This window comes from Macrotis lagotis, chromosome 3 (genome assembly GCF_037893015.1).
Source record: "Macrotis lagotis isolate mMagLag1 chromosome 3, bilby.v1.9.chrom.fasta, whole genome shotgun sequence".
Classification (NCBI taxonomy): Eukaryota; Metazoa; Chordata; class Mammalia; order Peramelemorphia; family Peramelidae; genus Macrotis; species Macrotis lagotis.
Window position 1 is genome coordinate 174,807,535 of NC_133660.1, and position 13,050 is coordinate 174,820,584.

The 13,050-nt window shown below is 33.6% G+C and overlaps 1 protein-coding gene across 7 annotated transcripts in view; it reads right to left on the reverse strand.

Annotated features, from left to right (window-relative positions):
• The window catches only part of NSUN7 (NOP2/Sun RNA methyltransferase family member 7), a 258,982-nt gene that overhangs the window by 94,327 nt on the left and 151,605 nt on the right, over positions 1 to 13,050 (reverse strand). For all 7 annotated transcript variants that reach the window (XM_074229568.1, XM_074229565.1, XM_074229563.1 and 4 more), the window contains one exon: positions 11,886 to 12,096. In XM_074229568.1, coding sequence (XP_074085669.1) covers positions 11,886 to 12,096 — 211 coding nt within the window. The remainder of the gene's footprint in view (positions 1 to 11,885; positions 12,097 to 13,050) is intronic.

Genomic DNA, 13,050 nt, shown 5'->3' on the forward strand with positions numbered 1-13,050 from the left:
GATAACTTTGTATAGTCCTGCCTCACTTAAATCCAATTCACTTGCAAGTCATGACATCTCCTTCCTAATATCAAGGTTCTTTTCAAAAACAAAAAAACAATAACAATCACTTATAGCAATGCTACCCAAAAAAGATCAAAGAAAGAGGAAAAGGATCCATATGAACAAAAAATTTGAGGTACTTTTTTTTTTTTAGGTTTTTGGAAGGCAAATGGGGTTAAAGTGGCTTGCCCAAGGCCACACAGCTAGGTAATTATTAAGTGTCTGAGGGCAAATTTGAACTCAGGTCCTCCTGACTCCAGGGCCAGTACTCTATGCTCTATCCACTGCGCCACCTAGCCACCCCGGAGGTACTTTGTTGGTACAAAAACTGGAAACCTATGGAATACCCACCTATTGGAGGATGGATAAACAAATATAATGGAATATTACTATATCATAAGAAATGATGACTGGAAAATTTCAGAGGAAACTGGGAAGATCTCTATGAACTCTATGCATCCAACAAAACTAAGTATAATCTTACAAAGAGAAAAATGGACATCTGAGTAAAGACATTAGAACTAGGGGAAAAAAAACTTATAATAACATAAAGAAAACCAGTTGAAGGACTAGAAACTCTAGCCAGAGCAATGATAAACAACAATTCCAGAGAACCAAAGATGAAGTAAACAACCCACCTGCTGCCTGTGTGATGGACTTAAAATATAGAAGGAGATGTACATTTTTGGACACAATAAAGGAATTTGTTTTGTGTTACTATGTATTTTTGTTATGAAGGTTTTCTTTTTCAATTAGCTAGGGAGAAGTGAGAGAGAAAAAGAAAATAAATGCTTATTAACTGGAAAATAAAGAGAAAAATTGGTAGGAGTATTTGAGATGGAAAATAGATGCTTGTTAATGAAAAATAAAATATAATAAAAGTTGTAAAAATTTAATCAGGCAGAAACCAATGGCTTCATGGGAAAACAAGAAGCACTAGAATACTGGGTAAAAAAAGTACAAAAATTAAAGTAAATGCTAGAAAAAAAATTACTGATCTATTAATGTCAAGAAGGGATTATCTAAAAATCATGGGGTTACTAGAAAATCTTGAAAATAAAAAAGCCTAAATACTGGATTTTAATAAGTCAGTAATGAAAATTGCCTGGTCCTCTTAAAGTAAATTCAAGTGAAAATAAAATGAATTCTCCACTTTCTTTCTGAACCGACAAAATGAAACCTCCTAAGAATATCACAATCAAAACAGAAATCTTCCAATGAAAGAAAAATATTACTATCAGCCAAGAAAAAAAAATCAAGTATTAAGATGTCACAGGCAAAATCATACAAGTAACTCATAGCTACCACTATAGAAGAGTTTTGGATATGTTATTTTATTTTGGTTTTTGCAAGGCAAACGGGGTTAAGTGGCTTGCCCAAGGCCACACAGCTAGGTAATTATTAAGTGACTGAGACCAGATTTGAACCCAGGTACTCCTGACTCCGGGGCCAGTGCTTTATCCACTACGCCACCTAGCTGCCCCAGATATGTTATTTTAGAAGTCAAATAAGACGTTTTTGCAACCAAGAAAAATGTACTTAGCAAAACTAAGTGTAATCTTACAAAGGGAAAAACTAATATCTAATGAAATAGAGAATTCCCAAGCATTTATGATAAAATACCAGCCATTATTTTGAAAAATAGAGTAAAAAAAAATCAAAAGGGAAATTGGAAACAAATTTAGACCAATCTGACCTTTGTCAAGTTTTTCAGGTGAACAAATGGAAGAGACTATAAGATAATTATGTTTGCATTATAATAAGGAGAGAAAAAAACAAGTGTCTCTTCATTAGGCACATAAACAAGGGTGGGAGCAGTTTAGTTACATTTTGATGATCAAAGAGAAAAAAAAAGGAAGAAAAAAAGAATATGTCAAGAAAAGGACCATTTATTTCTTCCCTGGCATGGTAAATACTATCTGCCTAAAATTAAGAACCAACATTACATGTAATGGAGATTAAGCTTTTTCAGAAAGTTAAAACAAGGACATCTATGATCACTCCTTTGATTTGACAATACAATTACAGAAATGTAATATAATAACATAGCAATTAGATAATCTTTTTCCTAGATCCTTTTTCCTCCCTTGGTTTCTACAACATAACTCATTCCTACTATCTACCTGAATGTTTCTCCTTTTATACTCTCATATATAAGACCTCATCTGCATCTGATTTTATTTCTTACAGAGGATCCCCAAATGTATGTATGTAGATCATCACTGATTTCCCTTCTGAATGTTAGCACTCCATCTCCACCACTGACATAAAAAAGAACTGATTATGTTTTTTGCCTAAATAGAAATGTCTTTTTATTTCTCTTTCATTTCTGACTATACATATATGTGTATGTGTTTGTGTGTATGTGTATTCATTTATTTATTTTTATTTCTATTCAGGACATTGTCTTCTTTACTTTCCACGTTCAATCACTTGCCCAAACCTATTGATTTTATTTCTATAACACATTTCTTTATGTTATTTTCCCCCGGTGCTTCTATGACCATTGTTCCTATTTCAGGTTCTGAAACCTCTCTGCTAGCTTATTATATTAACTTTCTTATTGGTCTCTCTGCCTATAGTTACTATCCTATCTAATACTGCTAGACATGCCAAACTAATTTTCTTAAGACTGATCAAGTCTCTCTCAGTTTAGCTCCAACTAACACTTTCAGTCTAATTTTATATTCATAAAATGTAGATTCTAGCCAAAGTGCATTATTAGCTATTCCCCAAACAAAATAGTCTATATTCTATCTCTTTATATTCATATAATCTGTGCCCTAAGCTCATAACATACTTCTCCTTCATTTCTAACTTTTCATTTAGAGCTTTGTTTCTTTCTTGGATTAACACACATTTTAATTTTTCCATGATTCCACCCAGTTTCTTTTGTTCTCTTCTTCCTCAAATTACTTTGTATCATACATCAAGTCTACCTTAGCAATGAAGTCACTGTTGACTGACTTAGTTTGGAGAGTTTTGTAGTTTTTATAGACTTTTCTTTCTCTTTTATCTACTAAAAAAGATGTTTGTACATAACCTGCATTTATCTTCATGGTGATCCTGACACTAAGTCTTTTTTTTTGCAAGGCAGCGGGGTCAAGTGACTTATTAAAGTGTCTGAGGTGGGATTTGAACTTGGGTCCTCCTGACTCCAGGGCTGTTGCTCTACCTAGTTGCCCCCAACACTGTCTTAAAAATGAAAGCTCAGTAGAACTTAAAACTCTTTGATGACATGAAGTACTTTGGTTTTGTATCATCAGAACCTAGTATAATTCCATGATTGTAGTGGGTATATAATAAATATTTGTTGAGTTGAACAGTATGTAGAGTAAAATCATGTGTCCTCTATACCTTTTAGTCAATCTTATGACTGATATGTTCACCTGAAGAAAAGTATTCATAAAAGCCTTCGTATTCTCTTATATTCTCCCCAAGAATTCCCATTGCTAACCAGTCATTTCATGTCAAAAAATAATTTTCTTTTTCTATTGTATATTCTGCACCTTCTCTCATTCACAACAATCCCCAAAAGAATGTGTGTGCTTATGCACATGTGATATTTAGGTAATCCAAAAGCCTTCTGCTCTCCTATTTCTTAGAGCTGAACTATACTTCCAACATTTTTTGTCATCTTTCCCTAAAGACTACGTTGGCAATGAAGTCACTGTCAACTGACTTAGTTTGGGGATGTTTGTAGTTTTTTATAGACTTTCTCTGCCTCTCTTATTAACTACAAAAGTTTCTACATAAGCTGCAATTATCTTTTTTTTTAGGTTTTGCAAGGCAAACGGGGTTAAGTGGCTTGCCTAAGGCCACACAGCTAGGTAATTATTAAGTGTCTGAGACCGGATTTGAACCCAGGCACTCCTGACTCCAAGGCCGGTGCTTTATCCACTACGGCACCTAGCTGCCCCCTTTTTTTTAGGTTTTTGCAAGGCAAATGGGGTTAAGTGGCTTGCCCAAGGCCACACAGCTAGGTAATTTGCAATTATCTTCATGGTGGTCCTGACACTGTCTTAAAGATGAAAGTTGATCTGATCATTTCTCTAGAAATAATGCTTTTTATTGCCTTAGGTATATGATGTAACCAACAACTGCCAACTCTTGCATTTGCCTCTCCTAGGAGAACCTGTAAGTCACTTTTCCTTTTAGTTGCCCCTCTTCTTTATGTCTTCGTTTCATTTATATCAAGAATTTAATGTTGTGATGGTTCAGCCATTCTGTTAATGTATCAACTCACTGGTCAAAGACCTTCCATTGAGAGATCATAAGTATTATGATTCTTAGCAACTTTTGCTTTCTTTTCTAATACTCTGCAATTGTCACTGAAGTAGTACAGGAGGCCTCCAAAGCATTGAAAGACATATTGTATTTTTTCCTTTTCCAGGGATTCCATAACCAAAGAACTTGTAGTCGAATGGTTATTTTTTTTTTTAGGTTTTTGCAAGGCAATGTAGTACAGGAGGCCTCCAAAGCATTGAAAGACATATTGTATTTTTTCCTTTTCCAGGGATTCCATAACCAAAGAACTTGTAGTCGAATGGTTATTTTTTTTTTTAGGTTTTTGCAAGGCAATGGGGCTAAGTGGCTTACCGAAGGCCACACAGCTAGGTAATTATTAAGCGTCTGAAGCCGGATTTGAACTCAGGTACTCCTGATTCCAGGGCCGATGTTCTATCTGCTGTGACACCTAGCCGCCCCAGTTATTAACACACTATAAACATTTCATTACTGATCCTTGAACAATAAATAACAATTCTGTCACTCTCATGTGAATTTTATTGTTGGGTAAAATGTGACAGTATTCACATTCTCAAAGGCACAGCCTTTCAGAATTGCAGGGTTCACAATCCTTGATGCACTTAAATATTATAGAAGAGCTAAATGGAATATATACATAAGGATGCTAGAGAAAGAACTAAGCAATGTAAACAAAAGGACTACTCAGAGGAGATATATGACAATAAAGCTAATGGCATGGAGGATAAGAAAGGAATTTTAAAGAGGAAGTGAGCAAAAGTACCAAATACTGTAGAAAGGTCATGAGTGAGATGTGAAAATGACACTGTTTTTGGCAGACAGGCCATTTGTAACTTTTGAGACTGTATTATGATTACAGTTATTAAGACATGTACTTCAAGAACAGGATATGGAATATATTATATAGATGGCAAACCTGTAGTATATAAAAGTTAGTATATGTAGGGGAAGATTGCTCTTCCTTCACCTAATCCATAAAGATTCAGAAAATGCAACAAATTAGGTTCTGATCAGGAAATCCAAGAAAAAAAAATCACAGTGACTGACTCTTCCAACATAGGTTGGAATAGGAGAAAAGATAGAAAGGTCCAAGGACATTGGTGATGGAGCTCAACCAGGAACAGCTCTGAAAAGCATTCCAGCATATGGGATAAGTGAAGACTTGCCATCAACAATGCACTAGGGCAAGAAGAGGTTGCAGCTCTGGTACAGGAGGAAAAGATTTTTCTCTAGGAGCAGGAAAAGGTATCAACTGGCAGTTCTGTCAATACCTATCTAGTGCAGGGTCAGCAACACACTGTGGACAGAGAAAGGGGTCTGTACCAAGGTTTGACCTTCCAAGGTAAAGAGTGGCAAAGAGCAGTAGACTGTGTACTAAATGAAGAGCAAGGACAGAGCACCTGTGATGCCCTGGACCTAATGTCTTAAGGCAAAGTCCAAAGTCAAAAAAGTAAAGCTGAAGGAATAAGCAAACAAATAGACAAATAAAGAAAAAGAACCCCCAACAAAAAGGACAGGAATACTTGAGAAACAAATTAAGGGGGAAAATTTACTTTAATACATTTAACAAGCAAAACCTGAAAGAAAAACACACTTAGGCACAGCTGAAATTCCAGAAAAATTTAAGATCTTAAAAATGATTTTATAAATAAAATGAGAAGACTAGAGGAAATTTTAAGGGTAAAAGAAATGAGAGCTATGGAAAATATTAGAAAAAGAAGTAACAACTTAGCACAAAACATACAAAATCTTACCCATGCATAGTTCTTAAAAATTAGAATGGAATGGCAGAGCCAAGATAAGATGGCCGAATAGAGGCAGCAACTTAGCCCAACTATCACAATCAACTTTAATGGAATACAACACCCATTCCTATAATAACACTAGAAAACACAAAAGGAATATTAAGTAGTATCCATCTAAAATTATCACTAATAGGGGCGGCTAGGTGGCACAGCGGATAGAGTACTGGCCTTGGAGTCAGGAGTACCTGAGTTCAAATCCGGCCTCAGACACTTAATAATTACCTAGCCGTATGGCCTTGGGCAAGCCACTTAACCCCATTGCCTTGCAAAATCTAAAAAAAAATAAAAAATAAAAATAAAATTATCACTAATGGAAAATGCCATCCACAGTTAGAGAAAAAACTATGGACTCTGAATGCAAACCAAAGCATAATATATTCACTTTTTTAAACTTTTAGGTTTTTTCTTTCTTTGTCATGACTTTTATCCTTTAGCCTAATACTTCTTTCACAATATAACTATTATGGAAATAGATTAAACACAACTGTATATGTACAACCTATATCAGATTACTCACTGCCATAGGGAAGGGCGACGGAGGGGAAGGTGGTAGAAAAATGTGAAACTCAAAAGCTTATAAACAGATAAATGTTGAAAACTATCTTTGCATTTAATTGGAAAAAATAACATTAAAATTATCAGTAATCATTATTGATATGTTAGAAGCCTTCACAATAAAATTGCTGGTTAAGCAAGGATGATGCCACAACTATACAATATTGAACTAAAAATTTTAGCCATACAAAAAATATAAGAATAAGAAATATTAGATTTAAGAATAGGCAACAAGGAAACAAAACAATTGCTCTTTGCAAATGATATGAAGGTGTATTTAGAGAATCTGAGAGAATCAATTAAAAACTACTTGAAACAATAAATTTAGCAGTTTTTGGACATAAAATAAATCACATTAACATTTCTAACATTTCTAACAGGCTAGGTCAGAGCAGATTCCAGCATCAGGTAGTTGGGAAATCATGTCTTTTATAGGATGAGTGCTATAGGAAAGCAAGGTGCTCTAGTTTCCATGGAGGGCTAAGAGTCATTTGGAGTTTTCATGGGAGTTAAGATTCATTTTCTCAGTCAAGTTTCCTTTCTTCTGGAAATAATACCTAACCAAGCTCAACTGGGCAAGAGTAAAACCCAGGTCTGCAATCCAACAAGATAATTTTTAAATTATTGGTCTATCTGAAAGCCATGATCAAAAAAAAAAAAAAAGCCTGGACAATATTTCAGGAAATTAAATTATCAGGGAAAACTAAAAATAATTCTTGAAGAATCCATTAATAATCTCCTGAAAGAGATCTCATAATGAAAACTCCAAGGAATATTGTAACCAAATTTCGGAATTATCAGCTAAAGGAGAAAATACTACAAGCAACCAAAAAAGAAACAATTAAAATAACAAGAACTCATATATAGGATTACACAGGACTTACTTAGCAACTTCAACAGTAAAGAATTGAAGGTTTGTAGAGCACCAGCCCTGGAGTCAGGAGTACCTGAGTTCAAATCTGACCTCAGACACTGAATAATTATCTAGCTGTGTGGTCTTGGGCAAGCCACTTAACCCCATTGCCTTGCAAAAGAAACTAAAAAAAAAAAAAAAAGAAGAAGAATTGAAGGTTTGAGTCAGCTAGGTGGTACAGTGGATAGAGCACCGGCCCTAGAGTCAGGAAGACCTGATTTCAAATGCAGCCTCAAGACACTTAATAATTACCTAGCTGTGTGACTTTGGGTAAGTCACTTAATCCCCACTGCCTTGCAAAAAAAAGAATTGGAGGTTCTAGAAAATGATTTTCTGGAAGGCAAAGGAGCTGAATTACAACCAAGAATCAACTACCTTGTAAACTTCAGGATATTCTTTCAGAGGCAAAAATGGACATTCAAGTAAATAAAGGACTTTCAAATTTACTTTATGAAAAAGACTGAACAGAAAATTTGATCTTCATATATAAGACTCAAGAAATGTGTAAAAAAAGTATATGAAAAGAAAAGAAATGTTAGGCAATAAGATCATAACTGTTTATATCCCTATGCGGAAAGATAATACTAGTAACTAGTGAGAATTGTAGTTCTATTAGGATAGTAGAAAGGAGTATACTCAGAAAGAGACTATGGATATAAGCTGATTATGTTGTGATGATAATTTTAAAAAATTAAGACATAAAAAAGAATTATATTGAGAGAAGAGGGGGGAGGCAGAAGAGGGTAAATCACATCACATGAAGAGGAACAAAGGACTATTATGGTAGGGATGGTATGAGCATTGATCAAATCTTTCAACAAATTTTCTCAAAGAAGAAATAACATACACTCCCAATTGGATTTAGAAATTTATCTTAGCCTACAGGAAAGAAGTAGGGAAAATGGGAAAGAAACAAGGAGAGGCTGATAGAAGGGAAGATATAGGAGGGTAAAGAGGAAAGAAAAAGGGAGAGACTGATGGAAGAACAGCAGATTAAGGTAGGTAGTGGTCTAAAGCAAAATGCTGGTGAGGAGGGATAGGATGAAAGGAGAGAAAAATAGGATGGAAGGAAATATAGAGTAAGTATTTATAACTGTGAATGTGAATGGAATGAACTCTCCCATAAAGCAGAAGCAGATAGTAGAATGAATTAAAAACCAGCATCCTATAACATGTTGTTTACAAAAAACACCCTTGAGACAGAGAGATACACAGAGTAAAGGTAAAAGACAAGCAAAATATATCATACTTCAGCTGAAGTTTAAAAAAAGCAGGTTCAGCAATCCTGATCTCAGACAAATCAAAAGCATAAATAGACCTAATTAAAAAGAGATACAGAAGGAAACTATATCTTGCTAAAAGGCATCATAGAAAAATGAAGTAATATTAATACTAAATTTCTATATAGGGACAGCTAGGTGACACAGTGGATAGAGAGCACTAACCCTGGAGTCAGGAGGACCTGAGTTTAAATCTGGTCTCAGACACTTAATAATCACCTAACTGTGTGACCTTGGGCAAGTCACTTAACCCTACTGCCTTGCAAAAGAAGAAACAAACAAAAAACCTGACAAACCAAAAAAAACCTACTATATATATATATATATATATATACACAAAGTGACATAGTATTCAAATACTTAAGAGGAGAAGTTAGTAATTTATAGGAAGAAATAGACAGTAAAACTCTACTACTTGGGGACTTCAACCTCCCTCTCAGAATCAGATAAATCAGATAAAGGAGGTGAACAGAATCTTAGAAAAATTAGAGCAATTTCCCTAATGAATATTGATGCAAAAATTTTAAATTAAATATTAGCAAAGAGATTATAGCAAGTTAGTACTAGGCTCATGCTATGATCAAATGGGATTTAAATTAGGAAACCAGGACTAATTCAACATTAGGAATGCAATCAGCATAATTAACCTTATCAATAACAAAACTAACAGAAATCATATGATTACATTAATAAATGCTAAAAAAGCTTTTGCCATAGTACAGCACTTATTCCTATTAAATATACTAGAAAGCATAGAAATAAATGAAATTCCATTTATAAATTCCTTAAAATGAGAAGTAGAATATCTTTCTAAAATCATTAGCAAACATCAGTAGAAGTTAGAAGTCTTCTCAGTAAGATCAGGGGTGAAAAAAAGGATGCCATTATCACCACTATTGTTCAATATTGTTAGAAATGTTAGATTTAACAATAAAAGAAGAAAAAGAAATTAAAGGAATTAGAATAGGTCATGAGTATCACTTTTTGCAGGTAATACAATGGTATTCTTAAAAGAATCCTAGAGAATCCACTAAAATCTACTTGAGAAAATTAACAACTTTAGCGATGTTACAGGATATAAAATAAAACCACATAAATCATCAGTATTTCTATGTATTACCATCCAAAGTGCAATAGCAACAGACAGAAAGAGAAATTTCATTCAAAATAACTGAAGATAACATAAAATATTTGGAAGTCTATCTGCCAAGACAAACCCAGATATTGTAGGAATGTAACTACAAAACATTTTTCACACAAAATCAAACTTAACTGGAAAAATATTGGTTGCTCATGGGTAGGTCAAGCTAATATAATAAAAATTACAATTTTACATAAATTAATCTATTTACTTAGTATCATACAAACAAGTTTTCAGCTTTATAAAGCTAAAAAAATTGTAAAATTTATAACAAAAGATCAAGAATATCAAGGGAATTAATGAAAAAATTACAGAGGAAGGTGGCCTAGCCATACCAGAAATAAAACTATATTATAAAGCAGCTATCAGAAATATTTGGTACTGTCTAAGAAATCTTGTGGTGAACATTGGAATAGATCAGGTTCACTATACATAGTACTAAATCACTATATTAATTAGTATATAGTGTTTGGTAAACTCAAAGAATCCAGGCCTCAGGGCTAAGAACATCTAACTGACAGAAAAATGACAGGAAAACTGAAAAATGGTATGGCACAGCTAGTCATAAAACATCATTTCACACCCTATCCAAAGAAAAGGTCAAAATGTGTGCATGATTTAAACATAAATCAATCAGAAGAGCAAGGAATCTTTTATCTTTCAGATCTATGTAGAGGAGAATTTATGAGCAAAGAAGAGAGAGAGAGAACATTATTAAATACAAAGTGGACAATTTTGATTACATTGAAATGAAAAGTTTTTGTATAAAGAAAACCCATGTGAGCAAGATTAAAAGGAAAGCAGAAAGCTGAGAAACAATATTTCTGATAAAGACCTCATTTCCAAAATATGTATAAAAACTGAGTCCAATTTATAAGAATACAAGTCATTCCCCAATTGATAAATGATCAAAGAATATGAACAGGCAGTTTTCAGATGAAGAAATTAAAATTATCTTAGTCATACAAAAAAATGTTCTAAGTCACTATTAATTAGACAAATGTAAATAAAAACAAATATGAAGTGCCACTTCATACCACATCAGATTGGCAATTATGACAGAAAAGACAAATGTCAAATGTTGCAGGGGATGTAGGAAAACTTGGGCACTAATTTTGGTGGAGCTGTGAACTTATCTAATCATTCTGGAGAGTAATTTGGAGCTATGCCCAAAGGATGATAAAACTGTGTGTACACTTTGCTCCAGTAATATCACCATTAGGTCACTAGATCACAAAGACAGCACAAAAAAAGGGGGAAAAAATCCCATATGCATAAGAATATTCATAGCAGATCTTTGTGGAGGCAAAGAATTGAAAATTGAAAGAATGCCCATCAATTTGGGGAATGATTGACTGATCCTGAGTGAAGGAAGCAGAACCAGGAGAACATTATCCACCTCATCAGCAACGATGTGTTATGATCAACTATGAGAGACTTAGCTCTTCTCAGGAATACAGCAATCAAAAACAGTTCTAAAAGACCTGAGATGAAAAAAGCCATATCTGGAAAAAAGAACTATGGAATTTCAATGCAGATCAAAGCACATTGTTTACACTTTTTAAATTTATTTTTTGGTTTTTCCTTCTCACGGTTTTTTTTTTCTTTTTGTTCTGATTCTTCTTTCACAGCAAGATTAATATGGTATATTATGTGAGACACAACTGTACATACATAACCTATTTCAGATTACTTGCTATTCTAGGGTTAAGAGAGAGAAGACTTTACAAAAATGGATGTTTAATATTATCTTTACATATCATTGAAAAAAGAAAGAAAGAAAGAATAAAGAAAAATAAGGTTACATTAAAACAAATTCTTCGTCAATTCTAAAATGTAAAAGAATACTATACTCCAAACAGAAATTAATTTTTGACACATACTTTTACATCCCATATTTGTGAAAAGAGTCTTCAGGTCAGATTCCTTAGTTTGTGATCTTACTCCACATACAAATATTTTTGAGGTACTCTGATTTGTCAGTGTTGACATATGAGCAACGGTGTACCAGGAACCCATGTTAACCAGTAAGACATCATCATCCATATTCAGCAAAGTCCTTACAGAATGAACAGCAAGACTTCGAGATTTATCCTATATGGGAATAAATAATATTATCAGAAATCACAAAAGACTGATTCAGATTTTTTACCTAATTTGTTCTATATTAGTGGAAATATTCTAAACTTTTAAAATATCTTAATTTTTACTTGACTAAAGGAGTTTGAATAGTGAACAAATTTTTTAATAACTTAATCTAAAATAAGTCTATTGTACTTTGTCTTTCACATATTAAAATTAGACAAAAGAGGTAGTACCTGGATTAATATATTATAGAAACATTAACTTATTACCATTGACACAGAAAGTGCCCAGGAGCCCATACCCAGGTCACTATTGTAATCATTGCTGTCAGAGCTCAGGAATGTTCAAGGTTTAAGAAACATGGAGCAAGTGGATTTAGGGCTCAGAAATCAGGATACCTAGAAATGCCATTACTATATTTCAGGTACAACTATAGGTTAAATAGGCTAGCCTGGGAATTTAATGAGTGAGTAGGTACAGTACCTTGGCACATGGTAGATACTTAATAAATACTTGATTAACTTATTATCCATCATTTATAATATTGTTTACACAGGAAAACTATATTTAAATTTCAAAATACTGACTTACAAATGATCTTTTGGAACTCAAACCATTTGTAAGTTGGGGATAGAAATAGAGATAGGGATATGGTCAAAACCTCTAATTCTATCATTATAAGCAATTTTCAGATGATAAAAACAATATAGGTCAGCATCTTCTCTGCAACTTGTAGTTTTAGAGATTTGAGAGGCTAAGTTACTTTTCCTGGTCCCAAAGTTTTCTGTCAGAGAGGGTAAATCCAGGTCTTGTTGGCTCTAAGGCAGGCTTTCTAAGTGCTGTGCTATGTTGCCTCACTTAATTGCTGCTTAGTCTTTTGATAATGAAATATTAATCCAAATGTTAAAGTTAAGAAAAATTTCAGGAGTTTTACTACTGAATTCAGTTTTTAAATTTACTACA